This window comes from Cricetulus griseus, chromosome 4, assembly GCF_003668045.3.
Source record: "Cricetulus griseus strain 17A/GY chromosome 4, alternate assembly CriGri-PICRH-1.0, whole genome shotgun sequence".
Classification (NCBI taxonomy): domain Eukaryota; kingdom Metazoa; phylum Chordata; class Mammalia; order Rodentia; family Cricetidae; genus Cricetulus; species Cricetulus griseus.
Genome location: NC_048597.1, coordinates 131,794,012 through 131,814,062, shown reverse-complemented (window position 1 = coordinate 131,814,062; position 20,051 = coordinate 131,794,012). Strand labels below are relative to the sequence as shown.

Here is a 20,051-nt window from a genome sequence, read left to right as displayed (position 1 = left end):
GTGTAAGCTAAATCGATCCTTTCTTCCTTGAGTGTCTTTTTTTGTCAGACAGTTCTATCGCAGCAGTAGAAAGCAAACTAGAACGTCGGCTGATTCTTTGTAGTATAACACAACAGCATAGGAAAAACTTTCATCTTGCTCGGTTAGTATGCCTTGCATCAAAAAGAGAAAAAAAATACATGTCGTTAAGGATAAAGAATAAAGAAAATCTTACACACTGTTTTTGAGAATGTAAAATAGTGTAGCCACCATGGGAATCAATAAGGATGTTCTTCGAAACACGAAAACTACAACTATCTAAATATAATAACCCTTCTCCTTCCTACCAGAAATCCCCAGCAATTAGGGCCATGAGGTGAATCATTTTTGTCATCCCTACCCAGTGTTCATGCTGAAGGTTTTCTGCTTATACCTCTAATTATTTTCCATAATACATTATATAGATGTATGTAAATTTGTTAAAAAATTAAAATAAATAATGTTGGTCTTTCAAGAAGCAAGATATGCAATGCACTTCTAGTAGGCTGTACAATCATGGAGAACAGACTGAAGAAAAGTTACTGTTGAGTGATCTGTTACCAATTTGAGAGGCTAGTGGCCATCTATATTCCCTTCCCTGCCACTAGCCTCTCAAATTCCTTGGGGCAGTAGCAAGCCTATCTCACACCCTGCGCAACCATTGGCCACCCATAAAACTAATCCCCACCCACAGTCAACTCAGCTCACTCCAGGCTTTGTACCTGTGTCCATCCCTGCCCCAGGAACTACTCCCCACTGCAGCCACCACCTCAAATTATTTCCCGCTATTATCTAACTCGCCCGATCGAGCTTGGCTCTCCCATGCCCTCATTCTGTCATGGCTCCTTCCTCCAACGGTCCCTCGCCGCCGGGGCCGCCGCTGGTCTCCTTGGCTGACCTATCCCAAAGTCCAACCGTGTACACAGTCAATAACCAAACTGGGAAGATCACTTTACAATCTAGAGGGGCCCACGGAGGCCAAATCTATCCACTAACCCCGCTCTGAGACCCTTACGAACTTTAGGGCGGAAATGAACTGAGAAGCGGCCCGCATAGGGCCGGAAGTGGAAGCGCAGAGCGGAACTGCAGGCGGAGCCGGGCTCGCGTTGCTGGTGTGGGTGTTGCCCCGGGCGAGCGGGCGGCAGCCGCTGGGAGGGGTGGAGGAGCGTGCACAGGTTTCGCTCCTGTTGAGAAGGAGCGCTGGCTGCGAGCGTGCTCCGCCCGGAGTCCACGGACCCTTGCTTCCTCCCGCAGGCCTCAGGCTCTTTCTGTAGCACTGAGATCAAGGCCGGGCTCTCCCTCCTCACAGCTATGGAGATGCTTTTTGTTCTTACAGAGTGAGGCGGGGCGGACAGCGCTACTGTTCTCCAGCGGGTGGCGGCCCGGGACGCTGTTCTGAATCCTGCCATGCAAGCAACAAGCGGGCAAATTAGTGCTGAGAGTGGAAATTCTTCAGCTCTGTGAAGTTCAGCCCTGTCCCTTTTAGGCCCTCTAAGCGACGAGGCGTGCTGAAGGTCCCTGTAGTCACCGGAAGATCGCTCTCAGGTCAAATAAGTTGCGCAATTAAGCAGACATATCATTTCATCTTCTGCCTGTCCTTTTGAGCTTGTGCCTGCATAGAGATCAGGTAATTACATTTCCCCAGCCACAGGCTGGGGTATTATTACATGTTAAATCTATAAATGCATGTGGAGGGAGGATGATTAGAGGTGTTTGTTTGTTTGTTTTGTTTTGCTGTTTTCCTGTCATAACTTTAGTGTTTTTTGTAAAAGGTCTGAGCGTCAATTATTTTTATGCCTTTTTCTTTTCAGATACACACACACACACACACACACACACACACACACACACACACACAAATACCAAAAGACATCATTCAAACTCAGATTTGTGTTGAAACCTCAATGTGGTGTTGAAAACCCTCGGTGAACACCTGTCCTCATTAATCTATGAATTTTATGTAATCAGGTGAGTATGAAGTAAAGCAATAGAGATCCAGCGGACCCTGCAGTATGGAACTTCTATAGGGCTTTTCTTTTGCTTGTAACAGGTTGTAACTCTAAGGATTCAACCGCTTAAGAATGGGTGTTATCTCAAGAAGCTGTATTAATGTTTGATAAATGTTATTCAAAGAATGGACACTAAGGTGTCTCATAAGTAAATATAGTTAAATGCAAATTTCACAAAATAGGCATAAATAGCCATCAATATGAATGAGCACATAAATGCAGAATTTTCTTGTGTACTTCAGCTTCAAAATATTTAGGATTTTATATTATGTACAAACGAGATATTTATGTGTATTTTTAGCACTTACAAATTTTACCATTAAATGCTAGAACTACTCAGAGTAGCATTCTTCAAGCTCATTGCATATGACTTCTAAAAACCTGTACATCCTCATGAAGTTTCAGAATAAAGGGGTATGTATGAAAAAGAAGTTTTGTGTTTCATTATATGAGTAACAGAAATATGAAATCGAATAGACTAGCTACTAAATGTTGATAAAATTGAAAACATTTGGAAGACTGTCAAAGAACAACTTTCAGATTAAAGAGCAAGATACAAGGCACCCTTCCTAGCTTGCCTCCTAATAGGAATTTAACATTTCTGAAACAGCAATATGATCTTTTATATATGGAAGATAGTTTTTGGCTCTATGTTTCATTTCTTTTATCCAGTGTAGGGATCTAACACTTTTCTTGGACAAGTTAGTTAAGTGCTCTACCGCTGAGCCAAATCCTACTCCTGCCAATTTTTATTTTAGTGTTCCTGTAATCATATTAAGGGAATACTTGGTTATTATGTAATTGATATTCATTATTATACAAGTTAGGATGATCAAGACCTTTATTTTATTCATGGATGAAGTTTTTTTTTAGGACAAGGGACATTGAGGATTCAGAATAGTCTTAGACAATCTAGGACAGTTGGTCACTTTCATGAACTGGGCCTTGGGTCTCATGCATGAGACCCAAAAATGACTTTGTCCTATTTCCATGGAATGTACATTCTAACAGAAAAGACACTAAAAATGAGAATACTGAGGACTGGGTCTAAGGAGACAACAGAGCCATTTGGAAAGGAATAGTAATTGGGTTGCAAGCTTATAATAGTGCCTGGTATCTCAAATGACTATAAACAGTGGCTTCAGATGACACAGACACTTCATTCTCCTGCTGTTCTAGAGCTATGTATTTCTAAGTGCCTCAAGCAGCTTTCCTTCCAGCTTTTTAAGAAGCCGTTTCCATGTTACAAACTTTCCAAATTCCTTGACTTGTGGTTCTTTCCTCCATCTCCCCTTTGTGCGCACCTCCCCAATAGGGTCTCATTCTATAGAGCCCTGCATGGCCTCCAACTCATAGATCCTCTTGCCTCTGCCTCCTGAATGCTTAAAGGCATGCACCACTATACCTGACAATCTTCTTTCACTTTTTTTTTAATTTCTTTGTTTGTTTTTCAAGACAGGGTTTCTCTGTGTAGCTTTGTAGGCCAGGCTGGCCTCAAACTCACAGAGATCCTCCTTCCTCTGCCTCCTGAGTGCTGGGATTAAAAGTGTGTGCCACCACCGCTCGGCTCTTCCTCCAATTTAAAACCAACAAGGAGGCATCCTCAACTTTCTCCACCTCTGTATTTGTCTGCCTTTTGTCCTGTCTCTATCTCTGTCACTTCCTCTCTTTTTCTGTCCCCTCTGTCTCTTGCTCTTCATAACCCCCTTCCCACCTCCCTTACCCTTTCTCACTCCTACGTTTTTATATCATTGACTCTGAGATTCTGACTCCTCTTTTCTTCCACCTCATACAATCCAATTTTTATCATCCAGGATGGTCTCCTAACTCACTGTTTTCACCTTACTTACAGCATCAGAATTCTTTCTGCAAACTATGGATACATGGGTGTATAGGTGCTGTAAAGTAGAACTGAGGCACATAGGGAGAAAGAGGAGTTACAAATCTGTCTCTCAAAGAGCCCCAGGATCCAAAGAATCCCTGTAAATCCACTTTGTCACATTGTCCAAACTCCTTAAGAGTTTATGCTCTCTCCCAGCTCCATATGCCCTGCACTACTTTCCTTGGGATCAACTAATCCTCAAGAAGCTGCTTTTATGGTGCTTGTTTCAGAGAAAGGAAACCTCCCCTTCCCCTAAAGTAAATAAATAAGTGTGTATGTATGTATGTATGTATGTATGTATGTATGTATGTATGTGCATGCTACTTTCTTGGTATCTTGAGTTTTTTTTTCCACTTAAATTGGAGATAATTTCTATCAATACCTACAGATGTTTTCAGGTTGGAAATTTTATATTTTTTTCTTACTTTATATTATTATGTAGGTCATCTGTGGTTTTATTTCATGTTTCCCATTTGATGATTATTTGCATTTATTTCTTTTTAATTTTTATTACCCTCTTAATTTTTATGTGTACCAATGGAGAGGTAAGAGGACAACTTGCAAAAGTTGGGTCTCTCCATCTATCACGTGAGCTGTGTTTACTATATTTATCTATTTTTTTGCATGGGTATTATGTGTCGTAATGTGTGCTAAGAGGATAGCTTGTTAGTTCTCATCTTCCACCATGTGGGTCCCTAGGATTAAGAATAGCCTCGACAGCAAGTGCCATTATCTGCTAAGCTATCTCTCCAGACCCATTTGTGATTATCTCATTTGCTATTATAAGTACAGTCAGTGATCTTACCCAAGTCTTTTGGTATTTGAATATGCTTGAGCTAATTCATAGAAATGGGATTAAAAGGATAAATGCTGAAAGTTTATGATCCTTGGCCTAATGTTGACAGCTGGATTTCATAAAAGCCATGCTCAGCTGTGTGAGAGAAAGCCTTTCTTTGTATCCTCAGCAAAGGCTGCAGCCTTTTGTGGTTTTGCTCATGAAACAGATGGGAAGTAGTGTCAGATAACAGTAGTCTGTGCCTCTGTTACAATCAACGTCATTGGTTCAGGAATATTGTTTCAGAGATGGAAGTGGTAGACAGTAGGTACTACCATGTGAGGAGCAAGTGGTACAGGAGGAAAGGAGACAACATGAGAAATATCAGCTGATAGAGGGAAGCAGACTGGACATTCACTAGAAACAAAACATACTTAGAGATAACTTATTTCACCAAGAGGATGCTACCTGGCATTCGTGGCAAGAACTAGAACTTGAGGAAAAAGATGAATGGGACCATCAAGAAACAGTAGGTGCATCACCAAAAACTACCCCAACATCGGTGGTTGCTCACCAATACTGGAACCCTGGAATTCAATGCATTGCTTGCATGTAGCTCCATATGTCAGAAAATGTCTCATTCAGCCAGCTTAGCTGGTCTGATCCTCTTCAGCTAGCTAGGCTGGCTTCTGTCTCCTTGGCAGTCTTAAATGTTTATATAACTTTGAGGAGACAGGGCCTTGTGAATCTGATCACTTTTATGGATGTCCAGGTTCTCCTGAGTTGTTTACTTCCTGTGTTTTAAGGAGCCTTGCTTTAGAATTTCTCATCTTAATAAACCTCCTAGAACTTTGTGAGTTTTAACAAGCTAAGACAGAAATGGCCACACTCCACCAACAAAGTTAAGTGTTCCCCAAGTTGTGTGAACCCTTCAAGCAAATTAATCAAACCCAAGAAAGGGATCATGGGAGCCCCCGTTTTCAGCCACTGTGTCAAGAGCATAGGGAAATCCACTAATGGCTGAAAACTGTCATCTTAAGGACACTCGGGGAATTGATCCTGCAGCCTGTGAATATACAAGGCTGATAGGATATTCAAGCAGATTGTTCCAGAAGTGGACTGAATTAGTAGACATCCAGCTGGTGATGACTTCATAATTGCTTGGTTGCTTTAAGTGGAAAAGAATTCTTTTTGATGGTGATGTGAAAGACAAGGGGAAACAGACCTCCCCCTCTGCCTAACCCCCTGCAAACAACCCGCCAAGCAGGCCTAGTGTGGGAGACAGATGCATTTTGAAGAAGGCATAGGTGGACAAGTTAAAAAGGGTCATCCTCAACATCCCTGGGAAGGAGAGTGGCTGTAGAGACTTCCTGTCCTCTTTTGATTCCACAGGACTGCCCTTGGTGTCTGTGGGAGTCAGAAGTGTATCTGGCTGGTCTACTCCTTGTGTTCAGGAGCTCTGGTGCTGGAGTCATGATGGCAGCAATTGTCATTCCTCTGATCCATGGTAAGTCATTGGGTCCTAGCAGACCTTAGAGTAATATTTAGAGGTCCCTAAGCCTACAGTTCAAAAAGAGGTAAAGGCTAGGTAGCCATTGAGGAGGCTCAGGACTAGCAGGAAAGTCAAGAGTGAAGCCCAGTGATCCTTGGATGTGATAGACAGCTCTTGGGACAGGATGTACTTTGCTGGGTGTTGGATCTGTCATCTTCATGATGACTGTGTGGTCTCTTTTGAATTTTATCCTTAATTGTTCCTGAAATAAATGCTCCTCATAGGTGGTCAGACCCAGGTGCCCTATATCCTAGCTAAGTTGACATAAGGTTAAGTCATGCTTATGAAAACTGTGACTGAGTTAATGTGCAGGGGTAGAAGAACATGCTATGTCTGTGCACATGAACATGTGTGCTGTAGGTGCGGTAGTATTTTATTATATTGTCAGTCTCACTTGGATAAGTCAACCTCAGGCAATTCCTAGGATGCCCTAGATTCTCATGATTTATTTCTTCTTCCCCAGTTCAGTCTTCTCTGTACCCACTGTCTCCTGAGAAAGGACACACAGGAAAAGAAGAGCTGGCCAATGAGTTTTTAACAAACTCGACACAGGTGAGTCAGATATTCTTTTTTTCCCAAGTTATCCCTTGCATAAAACTTGTTGCTATAAAGACTTACTTACACACTCCAACCAGGATCACCAAGCATCTGACAAGGGCTGGGAGACATCTCAGAAGATGTCTCTTGTATCAATATTCACAGCATTCTCGCAGTTACTTCCAGAGACTCTAAGGACTCCATATTCTTCCTCAGAGTTTGTGGTGAGGTCAACTGTAGGGCACACCTGTAGCTAGCCCTTAGGAGGTGTGGTTACAGTGTCTCCCTACAATTTGACTCTTTCTCTTTCTTTCCTACGGTTTATCACAGCATGGGGGAATTATTCATTCATGTAACAATTGTTTTCCAACTTTGTGGATTGTGCCAAGCTTGTGCTCAGCTCCAGGAAATGAGATTTCAGGAGCTCAAATCCGACTAGAAGGCAGTAACTGGGAGGTAGGGTAGTAGAAATGAGAAGAGCCAGGACACCAAGCCCAGAAGCAAAGGCAGATAGAATTCAACCTGTCTACACATCTTGTGCTCTGGCTTCTCATCTGTGGGTCTGCCATCGTGGGCTCTCTTTTTCTTGTCTTTGCTGGGGTCCTTAACTAAACTGTGATGTGTGAATCATTTAGGAGTTTGTGTCATTCGAAGATGTGACTGTGGAGTTCACAGAAGAGGAGTGGGCTTTGCTGGATCCTTTACAAAGAACTCTGTACAGGAAGGTAATGCTGGAAAACTGGAAGAACCTGGCCTCACTCGGTAAGCCACCATCAGCCTATGCTGCAGTTATGTAATGACTCAAGCAAAATTTACAGTCCAGTTTCTTTATTGGTATAGAACAAAGCAGTGTTTGAACCATTTTAAAATATGTAATTGAGTAGTTTTTAATACGTTTATCATGTTGTTCAGCAATGTTATTTCAGAACATTTCATTACTTCTGCTGTGGTTTGGTTTAACCTCCAAAGGCTTATGTACTAGAAATTTAGTCCTCTGTGAAAGTCAGTGTTAAAGTAGTGGAAGCCTCTAATGGTGGGGTATGTTAGAAGGTGTCAAGAGCAAGAGACCTTCCTCAGAATGGATGTGTGCTGTTTCTTGGGAGTCAGACAGGTCTTTTGGGACCGCTAATTCTGTTTTAAGAATGGCTTGTTGTAGAGGGAGGCAACCCAATGCTTAAGCTCTTCATACAATTGATTCCCTTTCTACTTCTCTGCTGGGGCAACCCTTTTAAAAAAAAACAAACCCATTTATTTTACTGTTTTTAAATATATGTACATGTGTGGCTTATGTGTATGGATGTCAGTGCCCATGGAAGACAGAGGTGTCACATCTTTCTGGAGCTGAAATTATAGGCAGGTGTCAGCTGCTAGGTGTAAGTGCAGTACCTTGAACCTGGATCCTCTGTAAGAGCAGTATGCACTCATAACCACTCTAAACCACTCCACCATCTGTCTAGCCCTCCTCTGCCATATTGGGACAAAGCCAGGGGCCTTCTTCAAATGCAAGTGCCATGCTGTTTCTCCTTTCTGGACACAAAAATCTTGATCCAAAATATGCCTCTTTTCTTTATTAAGTACTTAGCCACGATATTTTGTTATAGCATTAGAAAAAAGACTATGACAGCTGTGTGTGTGTGTGTGTGTGTGTGTGTGTGTGTGTGTGTGTGTGTGTGTGTTCTTTGAATGCCTCAAATATGTGTTTAATGTATGTTGATACTGTCCATCATTACCTCCCTCGACCTTCTCTAAATTCCCCTATTTAACTTCTTTTCAACTTTATCATCTTTTTAATTTTTGTTTTTGTTGTTAATAGCCCCCTGAGTCTAATTAGTGTCTCTTGTATCCACATGGTATGTGGCCATCCAGTACAGCATGAGAAAGCTAATTGCCAGTAACTCATTCAGTAGGGGTAGGGCCTTGGACACTCCTGTGGTTATGCTGTAATTTTGACTGGCTTGATCTTGTATAGGTAACCACATCTGTTATGAGTTGGGGCCTGCAATGGCCATGATGTGTCCAGAAATCAGCATTTCATCATTGCCTCCTCAAATCTGCCAGCTCCTACATTATTTCTGGCCCCTTATCCACTTAAATTCAATGAGCCTTGGATGGTGGGAAGTGGATATAGATGACCCATCCCTCACCACTTCAACCAGTTTGATTCTCTGCATTAACTACTGTCCAAGGCAGAAAGAAACAAAGTTTAGAGAAGAACAGATCTATGGACATGAGCATAAATATTTAGAGTGCTATTTGACAACATAATCATTTAGCAGAAGACAAGAGTATTCCTCCCTAGGATCTATGAGTTCTCAAGTCATGGCTTTTTGACCAGGTTTACGGTACCAGGCATGAAATCTCTCCTGTGAAGCAGGCCTTCTAGCCAGTCAGAAAGTAATTGGTTAATCCCACAATCATCATACCACTCACTGTTGCACAAGTGGGCACGTTTTTATCAGCTAGTTGGTATTATGGCATACAGGATCTAGCACTGGGTAAGAACATTGATGTCTCTTCACTATCTGCAGCCTACATAGCACATTCTGGCACTATACAACCTAGTCATTAAAGAAAGAGGTTCCTGATCACTCACCAAAGTGAGTGGTGTCTTCAGCAATAAGGTCTTATTGTCTGGTTATGGTGTGTTGTCCTGACCCATAGGACAGCAACCTAGGGCAAGACATCCACGGAGGGGAATGGGGACAAAAGAGGCAGAGACAATGACCACAAGACAGGATTCTGATCAAGTGGTAAATTTTATTTTTCCCGGGGTAGCTTATATAGTCAGTAGAATGGGGTAAAGAGGAGGGGGAGAAGAGGCCAAGAGCCAGGTGTTAGTTTAAGCAGGATGTCAGAAAACTATAGAAGGAGGATATTGGCAGGGTAAAAAGTTCATGGGTGGCGGGGAGAGGGAGGGTTACCTAGGTAAGTGGTAGGGCAAGGGACGGTTGCCTAGGTAAGTGGACCTGTGATTGGAACAAAGTATTGACGTCTGAGTCATGTTGTTCCTTCTGGGTGCTCATGGTTCTAGAAGCCATTTATAATCAAAAGACAATTCTGTAACTGTGTGGCTTGCCAAGTTTGGCCTAAAGGTTCATGCCAAGCTGTATGGCTCCCAACAATGGTGGGCAACTAAACAGTGGCAATAGCTTCTGAGGCCTCCTGACCAATAACTTACAGCAAGGTATTCCATGTCTGGCACGAAGATTTCCACCTATGCAAGATACTTTTATTCAAACTCTATTTTTTTCTGTTTATGCTCTTTAAAACAACATGAAGTTTAGGATTTAATTAAAATCAAGCTTTTAAATTTTTTTTACTTAACCTTTTGAAACATCAAGATATTTTAACCCCACCCTCCATCCCCTCACCCCCTTAACTGTGTCCCTTCCCTTCCCACACTAAGAAAGTTGATGTTAAAATATCAAAGGCATTATGGCTGAAGGTCACAACTGCAGAATGTCAGACATCCTCACTCTGTGTTTTAAAATAGAGCATGAAATGTCTGTGACAGCAGATGGTATTTGTAACATCCTTCTTTGGCAAAGTAGAGGCTGCAAAGAGTATCCAAGGGCTGCACTGTTTTACCTTGGATGGGGGGAGCAAAGCTGCATAAAGCAAATCCTGAAGATGAATCAGATTTTCTAGGAAGCAGTAACCCTGGGGCACAGAGGGCACCTACATCTCTGGAAGCTTGCATTTTGGCAACTTCCTGGTATACTCAGCTGTCAAACTCTACTTTTTTTATGTATCAGCTTGCAAACCAGTGGATTTCCAAAAGGCTTGTCTTAGTTACTGTTCTATCACTATGAAGAGGCACTGTGGCCAAGGCCACTTATAAAAGAAAACATTTAATTGGAAATTTGCTTACAGTTTCAGAGGGTTGGTCCATAGCCATCATGCTGGATAGCACAGTGGCAGGTAGACAGGCAGGCAGGCAGTCATGGCCCTGGAGTAGTATCTGAGAGCTTACATCATCTGCAAAATGGAGGCAGAGGGTGAGAGATGGGGCCTGGCTCACCCCTAGTGAAAGAGCTCCTTCAACAAGGCCACACCTCTCAATCCTTGCTAAACAATCCACCAGCTGAGAATTAAACATTCAAGTATATGAGTCTTTGGGGTCACTCTCATTCAAACCACGACAAGGCTTCTTCATAGACCCTAGTTTTAACTAATCCACCCCCCACCCACCCACCATCTCTTCTCCCCAGTCACTGTATCTCCACTTATTAAACTTTTAACCCCAAATGTATCCCCCATGGCCTTTCATGTCATCTGTGTTCAATTATTCCTCCTAATAGTAGTTTTTTTTTTTTTTTAATTCTTCCTCCTAGGGTTGGAAGATTGTAGGTTTCTATGTAGCTTTGTGGGGGGAGGGGTGTCTACGGGTTTTTTGCCTTTTGTTTTGTTTTGTTTTGTTTTGTTTTGTTTTGAGACAGGGTTTCTCTATATAGCCCTGACCATACTGGAACTCACTCTGGCATACTAGGCTGGCCTTGAACTCAGATATTCACCTGCCTCTGCCTCCTGAGTGCTGGGATTAAAGGCATGCACCACCACCTCCCCACTCTAAAGGGCTTTTTTGTTTATCCTTCATTTAGTTAAGCCTCCTACTAACACCTCATTTCCCCATTCCCTCCCCAACTCCAATCTTGAACTTTTCTGTCCCTGTATTGCATTTTCTATTTTACTTTTACTTGTATTTTACTATTTTCCCCTCCACCCTGCCCTGAAGGCACCCACCCCCAATTGCACATTTATGGTTTCCTAGCTTTCATGTGTACTTTGGTTTAAAGATACAAAACAAAAAAACTTGAGGCTAGGAACCATTTATGAGAGAAAACATACAGGATTTGCTAAGTTGACTCTCAAACCTCATCTACTGCCCCTGGTTACCATTAATCTGCTTTCAAATACTGTATTTTAAAGGTTTAGCCATGGTATAACATGTACTAGGATTTCATTCATTGCAATGAATAACTACTATTATGGACATGCTAAATTTTGCTTATCAATTGGTTCATAAACATTTGGGTATATTTTTATTTTTTGGTTATTTTGAATAATACTATTATGAATATACATTGGTTTAATCATTTCCTTTTATTTCTTGTGATACTTCTGGGGTTGTTTTGTTTTGTTTTGTTATGAACTCCCAAGTCTTCCATGCCATATGCCACATTATGTAGTCACACTAATGCATCTACAACATTTTCTTTTGATCGTAGACATTCTAATAGGTGTGAAAAGGTACCCACTGTTTTGATTTGCATTTTCCTAATGAATAATGATATTGAGCATCTTTTCTTGTACTTGTTAACTATTTAGCTGAAAAAATAATGTCCATTCAAGTCCTTTGTCCATTGGGTTGTTATTTTTGTTATAGTTTACTAGGTATTGTGGATACCAGAGAACTTTTCAAATTACAGTTTCCTATTAATTCTTCTGTTATGTATCTTTTTATTTTTTTAATTGTTGTCCTTTGTCTTAGTTGGGGTTTTTATTGCTCTGATAAAACTGTGACAAAAAGCAAGTTCAGGAGGAAAGAGTTGTTTCACCTTATAGGTTATAAGCCCAACACTAAGGGAAGCCAGGGCAGGAACTCAGGGCAGAAACCTGGAGGCAGGAACAGGAACAGAAGCTATGGAGGAATGCTGTTTACTAAGGTCCTCATGGTTTACTCAGCCTTATAGGACCCTGAACACCAGCCCAGGGGTGGCCCCACCCTCAGTGAACTAGGCCCTCCCATATCAATCATCAATCAAGAATATGTGCCACAGGCCAATCTGGTAAGGGCATTTTCTCAATTGAGATTCCTCCTTCCAAAGTGACTCTAGCTGGTGTCCTGCTGACATCGAACTCACAAGTATAAGTGACTCCTTGCCAACTTGACACACAAGCACATCACAACTCTAGCGTTACTTTCTTGTTCATCCCCAAGATCTCGTTTTAATATTAATATCATGATATAAAAACTTCCAACTTTAAGTCCCACAGTCTTTAAAAGTTCAAACACTTTCTAAGTCCAGTTTCTTTAAAATATCCAAAATCTCTAAGTTCATAGTTTCTCTAGAAATATTCAAAATATCTCTAAAATATCCATAGTCTCTCGAAAACTCCAAAGTCACTTTGAAAGTTGAGTGTCTCTCAACTGTGACCTCCTGTAAAGTAAAAACTTACACACTTTCTTAACTTCATGTGGGCAAAACCAGGGTATAGTTATAATCAAAACAAAGCAAAACCAAAGTTCAACAGTATAAAATGCTGGATATCCTCTGATCACTCACCATCCTCTGGGCTTCTCCAAAGGGACTGGAGCTCTACCCTGTACAGCACACAGAGCTAATCTCCTAGGATTAGGCCAGCTGTACTCCACAGTTTCTGATATCTTTAGTCATGCTATTATACTGCCATCTAGCACATCATGCTCTGGTCTCCATTGCAACTGAGCTGTAACTTCAACTAATAGCATCCTGGGCTTTCAACTTCTCTCTGTGACCCCTTTTATCTTGGGCCTTCCACTGCAACAGAGGTTTCACCTTCACCAGTGGCCTCTCCAAGCCTCTATCAGGGACTCCAAACTTGCCACAGGGTGCCAAGCCTTAGCTGTCCTTTCTGATTCCTTCATCCTTCAAAAACAGAACTACTTGAGAGATTCTTAACAGTACTCAGTTTAACTTTCAGCATGGGGTACAGGCATATAATACTAAAACTTAGGGAGATGGTTTCTAATACAGCCTTGACCTTCTGCTTCATGCAAAGCCAAAGATCATCCAAGAATGTGAGCCTAGTAAGGTCTTTCCCGAGGGTATGCTACTGCCTTGGTGGTGTCTGTAACAATCTTGTTCTGTAGAACATTACCTTGGCAATACCCTTCTAAGCAAACATCTTTTAGTCTACTTTTCCTCCTGGGCTTTACTTCCTTAGTGCTTGTTTGGGTCTACTGTTCTTTTCTTATACACTGGCCTTTAAATGTATTTATCACATGTGTCTCTTAATTTGGAGTTAAACAAATAAAACCATTTAAACCAGTCTTTCAGGAAATCCCTGGAGGATACAAGAAAACAGACAAAGCTCTGTTCTATCCCCTGTAGGACAAACAATACTTGCTGCCTTCTTCAGGTATATAACCAGAACAGAGAAAACATGGATGTGAGTCATTTAAAAATGGCCTTGAAGCCCTCTTACACAAATTTTAGTTGGAAGTGTGTTATTTGAATTTTATTTCCATATCTAAATATTCTACTAAAAGATTCAATTTTTTTTGAAGTTTGTAGTTCCAGAAAGGCAATTCATTTCTGTTAAGTTTACTTACTCTTTTGGTTTGGGGACCAGGGAGTTTTGAGTTCACCGTCTCACCATTTTCATTGTCAATTTTCTGTCTTATGCACTTTTATCTCCTTAAATGTGAATAGATATTTCAAAGCACAATGTTGAAAACAGATGTAGAACTTTCTGTCTAATGTCTTCCTTGAGAAATTATTTTCTAGCTCTCCCCCTGACTTTATGTTCTCCATAATTCAAACTTAAATATGGCCTTTTAAATGAACATCTGAACTTAGGCATGTATCTGGGGTTATTAATAATGCATTTATTGCAAATTGAGGTAGAGATACTAAAGTCACATTTTTTCATTGTTTAAAGTTTGGCTTCAGGTTTATGGATTTGTGATGGGGGATGTCCTTATGTATGCTGTGAATATATGTTTATCTTATTGGTTGATGAATAAAGCTGTTTTGGTCCATGGGCAGGCAGGATGTAGCCAGGCAGGAAGAATAGGTGGGGCTACCAGAATAGGAGAAGGCTGGGAGAAGGAACTTGGAGTAACATGATGGAGCATTATAGGTAAGCCATAGCCTTGTTGTAATACATTGTTTAATGGAAATGGGTTAATAATTCAGAGAGACCTAGCCAATAAGAAGCCTGAGCCATCAGCCCAACAGGTTATAATTAATATAAGCCTTTGTGTGTTTATTTGGGACTAAGGGATTGTGGAACCAGGTGGGACAGAAACTTCCATCTACAGATTTACATAGCCCATGAAATAATTTCACTAACATTACATGTATTTTCTCCATAAATAGGGTATTGCCTTGACAAACCAAGTCTGATATCCCAGTTGGAGCAGGAAGAAAAGGCTATAACAGAGGACACAGGAAGTCATACAGGCATTTCTACAGGTGAGCACAAGTTTATCAGGGCTCTTCTGAGAAGTCATTATGGCCTGGGGAGCAAGAGTGAAAAGTATTCTTTTCCTCTGACAAAGGTATATGTGAATGTTGGGTATGAGCTACCACTATTTTTAGTTTTCTCTCAACTCTGCCTTTGTCATCTCACACGTTGGCCTGTGAAATAAAAACAAAGAAACAGTTGTTTGTGTTTTAAATTTTAAGTCACACAGGCTGGAGAGATGGCTCCAAGGTTTGGAACCCATACTGTTCTTACAGAGACCCAGCAACCACATAGGAACACTCACACCTGCCTGTAATTCCACCTCCTGGGGATCCAACCCCTCTGTTTACCACACACATCAGTATATACAAGCATACATAAACACAATTAAAATTTTTTAATGTAAATTTTGGGTAACAATTCCCATTCCTGATAATTTATTTTGTCTATTTCTTATGAATCTCAGTATATGTCTATTTTCTTTAACAACTAAAACTTCAGAACCCACTTCCCCTTCTTTCCAGTCTTTACCAAGTATTCTGATTTCTCAGAGTCTTCTTTGAATTCTGTATGCACCTCACCATTTTTCTTTTTCATCTGTTGATTTATATTTCTTTTTAATTTGTTTCAGATTTGCAGACTGTACTTAAAACCAAATGGCTAACTTCTGAAAAGCTTAGTAGTGGAAAAACAGTAAAAGTGGAGGTAATGATTCCTGTTTTTTTCCATGTTAGAAGAGGTAGAAAACCCAGAGAGTCAATATGAACAGTATCATTTAAACTTGAGGAAGTGCAATGTCTGAGGAGATACTGTGGAGGTGTGATATTTTGCTAGAAAAAAATTAAGCCAACTTCAAACATATTTCTTCACTGAGAGTTCCCACAAGTTCCCATTTCATTAAGTTTGAAACAGGTGTTAGGAGTTTGAAACATAAGTGGCCCTAAATTTATCAGAAAATGGTTTTGGATATAAGGATTTGTAGCCAAATGGCTGTGCATTTGAAGAAGCTCTAAGTAAGCAGAAGTCATATATAAGTAGTGAAAAGAACCAAATTGTTTTATGTCATAGATTCTCTGGGTAAGGGACTCTTATTTTCATTATGATATATTATTAACATTATAAATTATACTTACAATTTATGTTATAATTAACAGGAAAGAGATCAACAAGGAATGAAAGTCAATGAATGCAATCAATGTTTTAAAGTCTTCAGCACGAAATCGAACCTTACTCAGCACAAGCGAATTCATACTGGAGAAAAGCCCTATGACTGTAGTCAGTGTGGAAAATCTTTCCGCAGTAAATCTTATCTTACTGTTCACAGAAGAATCCATAATGGGGAGAAACCATTTGAGTGCAATCACTGTGGGAAAGCATTTAGTGACCCCTCATCCCTTAGACTTCACGTAAGAATTCACACTGGGGAAAAGCCCTATGAATGTAACCAGTGTTTTCATGTCTTCCGTACCAGTTGTAACCTCAAAAGCCACAAGAGAATTCACATGGGGGGTGAGAATCACCATGAATGTACTCAGTGTGGAAAGGCCTTCAGTACCAGGTCTTCTCTCACTGGACATAATAGCATTCATACTGGAGAAAAACCCTTTGAATGCCAGGATTGTGGGAAAACATTCAGGAAGAGCTCCTATCTAACCCAACACTTAAGAACTCACACTGGAGAGAAGCCCTATGAGTGCAATGAGTGTGGGAAGTGCTTCAGCAGTAGCTTCTCTCTAACTGTGCACAAGAGAATACATACTGGAGAAAAACCGTATGAATGCAGTTACTGTGGAAAAGCTTTTAATAATCTCTCAGCTGTGAAGAAGCACTTAATGACTCATACTGGGCAAAAACCCTATGGATGTAAGGATTGTGGGAAATCTTTCACCAGTAACTCCTACCTCTCTGTGCACAAAAGAGTACATAACAGGTGGATATGAATGGTGGTGAGAAATTACTGAGAGAAAGCTTTGTCGATCCTAAGAGAACTTGAGAGTATTTACATCAGGTATACAAATTATCTATTGTGGTATAATAAATACTCATCCCAAACTTTGTGGCTTTAAACAAATACCTCACATTTTATAGGTCAGGATATGAGGGCACCTTAGCTGTGTAGTTCTTCCTCAGGTCTTCTCATGATCTTACAGCAAGCAGAGCTGCATCTTGTAAAGTTGTTATCGAAGAAGTCACTTCTAGGGTGGCTCATCACATGCCTGGGAATTTACTGTTTGTTATTGTCAGGAGACCTTCAATGACTTACCATATAGGCCTCTCTACATGATTATATTTCTTTATAATAAGGCAAAGAATAACCCTTCCCCAAAGTGTTCCAAGAAAAGCCAATCTAAAGAATTAAGTATCATTTATGACCTTGTCTTCAAAAGGTATAGTTTCACTTCTTCTCTAGTGTACACATCAACCATAGACCAGGCTTGATACAACATGGAGAAAACTACAGAATATCTGAGGGTCAGGAGACAGCTCTCTGAGAACCATCTGAGAAACTTGCCATGAAATTAATGAAGTCTTCAATAGATCTTCATCCTTTTAATCAGTATGAAATGACATTCAGTAAATTGTTAAATCTCTCTGCAGAGACATCTGTGTGATAATGTTTTTTAGTTCACTTATTGTAATATGCCACAAAGATGATGTGTTGGAAAAAACCTGGTGAGTAGAGTAGTGGTCATGTGGTAATGGTCTTCAGTGATATCAGTCCTTTTAGTCTTTCTTGTTGGAAATCACACAACTGAGTAACAAAAGAAAGTCAGGAATCTGTACAACAAAGTGTTCACATTGCTCATCACAGATAATGCTGTGATAATGGGAAATCGTTAACTGTTTTCCTTTCTTACAGAGGTATGAGAATGCTTTTTGATATGCCCCCTTGAGTATCAGGCATTGGTAAGCCCTCAGGATTCCTGTGATGTAGGAAAAAATTGGCAATGATTCCTCTTAAGCACATAAATTTGAGGGACACCTTAGGAAAGTGAAGAAATACATGCCAGGATGCTTCAGCATCATCTTTCCAGTGAGTAACTGTGTAATAAAATTTATACTGGACATGGAATGGATGAGTGTGGAGTTACCTCTAATAGTAGATAGTATCTCTAGGGTCAGTTACCAAATTATTAATTTTCAATCCTTGTTTTATAAACATGTATGTCAATATGTCTAATCCCACCCCTTCACCACCACCCCCCAAAAAGAAATACCCACAGCCCTTCACTTTTCCTAAATTCCAACCCAATGTATTTATAGCTTATGTTCTGAAGGGCTGGGTGTGGTGGCACAGACCAGTAATCCTAGCACTCAGGAGACTCAAAGGGTGCATTGTGAATTTGATGCAAGCTGGAACTAGCTGACCTGGTATTTTTGTCAGAGTATAGGACTTTTTAATATTGATCCTTTTCTTCTCTCTGTCCTGAAAGTACCTAATGTCCATTTTGTCCTGCTTAGGGCCAACAAGATGGCTCAGTGAGTGATGGTATTTGTCACCAAGCCTCACATGAGTTCAATCCCCAGGACCCAGACAGTGAAAGCAGACAACAGACTCCCATGAGTGTTCCTCTGACATCCACACACATCGGTGCAACAACAAAACCAATATTTTTTCATCTGAATGTGTATTAAAATAATATGCCAAGGGTGGCTGGACAGATGGCTCAGCAGGTAAGAGCATCATTGGCTGCTCTTACCTGCTCAGAGGACCCGAATTTAATTCCCATCACCAACATAGCAGCTCATAACTGTCTGTAACTCCAGTTCCAGGAGATCCTACACCCTCATATAGACATACATGCACACAAACCACCAATGCACATAAAAATAAATCAATCATTAAAACAAAAAAGTATGCCAGGATTTCTTGAAGCCTAAAGACTTACACCATGAAATTTGGAGGCTGAGGGGAAAGCCTGACTTCTCATTTATTTTCTGTTCCTCTCACACTTTCCTGGCAAGTGGCAAGATTAGGAGTGAGAATTGTTTTGTTTTGTTTTATTTTGATTAGGATGACATAAACAGTGGAACAGTAACAGTGAATTAATTTCTTCAAAAAATTTCTGAGTACATTAGTTCTAGATACCTTTTTTTAAATTCATGCTTTGATTAAAAGTAACACCTTACTGGTTAAAGCCAAGATGATTTGCTGGTTGTTTTTGAGGCGATGCTAACTTCAGCTTAAAGCAGTATCAAACTGATAAACCTATTCATCGAAAAAATCCATAGTTCTTTGAGAGTGATATTTATTCTTTTTTTTAAAGATTTTATTTATTATATATACAGTCTTCTGCCTGCATGCCAGCAGAGGGCACTAGATCTCATTCAAGGTGGTTGTGACCCACTATGTGGTTGGCGGGAATTGAACTCAGGACCTCTGGAAGAGCAGTCAGTGCTCTTAACCTCTGAGCCATCTCTCCAGCCCCGAGCATAATATGTATTCTTATAGATTGACATAGTGTGTGTGCACATTAATACATTCTATTTTAATGGTATGTACAAATTATTTTCTTTTAAAGTAATTTGTGGTAGAGTCATAGTAGTCTTCCACTGTGACTATGGATTAACATTCTTACAATTTTGCCATTTTTTCCTATGTATTTTTGAGTTCTGTAACTAGCTTCATACAAGATTGGGTGTCTTTTTGTGAGAAGTGTTCCTTTTTATACAGAGACCGCTTTTTTCATAACAAAGTACTATAATGCCTTGATAATAATTGGTAAAAGGCTATGTAGTGCATCTCATAGACAAGCAGGAATGCCTTATTTGTAACTATGTAGTTCTCTGAACAAGCATTGAAGTGTTCTGTTTTTCCCAGTTTACCAATAAAAAAAAATGTGGCACACTTCAATCACTTGCCTGAGTTCACTGGCTAATAGTATAGTAACTGACATGAACATAAGAAAGTCTATTAGCTTAATACTAGTCCATGTAATGAGTATATTCTGGGAATTTTTGTATAGGTATATGCTGAATTGAAATATTCTCTCCTAGAGTAAACAAGGATGTCCTAAATGACATTGGAAGAAGAAGCTAATGAAACAGGAAAACTTGTTAAAACTTCAGGACTCACAATGCTCAAGGGCCATCCCCCAGGTTATG

The 20,051-nt window shown here is 40.3% G+C and overlaps 1 protein-coding gene across 1 annotated transcript; it reads left to right on the top strand.

The window, feature by feature from the left end:
- Nucleotides 1-1,133: 1,133 nt before the first annotated feature.
- Nucleotides 1,134-19,800, top strand: Znf558 (zinc finger protein 558). The gene is made up of 7 exons (XM_027411412.2): nucleotides 1,134-1,645; nucleotides 6,077-6,191; nucleotides 6,700-6,788; nucleotides 7,409-7,535; nucleotides 14,858-14,953; nucleotides 15,577-15,650; nucleotides 16,100-19,800. Exons 2-7 carry the CDS (start codon nucleotides 6,158-6,160, stop codon nucleotides 16,883-16,885), a joined length of 1,206 nt encoding a protein of 401 aa, XP_027267213.1. The 5' UTR covers nucleotides 1,134-1,645; nucleotides 6,077-6,157; the 3' UTR covers nucleotides 16,886-19,800.
- Nucleotides 19,801-20,051: the final 251 nt, after the last annotated feature.

Excerpts from the sequence above, each read along its gene's own strand:
- Znf558 (XM_027411412.2), top strand. The coding sequence starts at position 6,158 with ATGATGGCAGCAATTGTCATTCCTCTGATCCATG. Across the intron at positions 14,954-15,576 it reads TCATACAGGCATTTCTACAG|ATTTGCAGACTGTACTTAAA; the intron begins GTGAGCACAAGT and ends AATTTGTTTCAG. Across the intron at positions 15,651-16,099 it reads GAAAAACAGTAAAAGTGGAG|GAAAGAGATCAACAAGGAAT; the intron begins GTAATGATTCCT and ends TATAATTAACAG.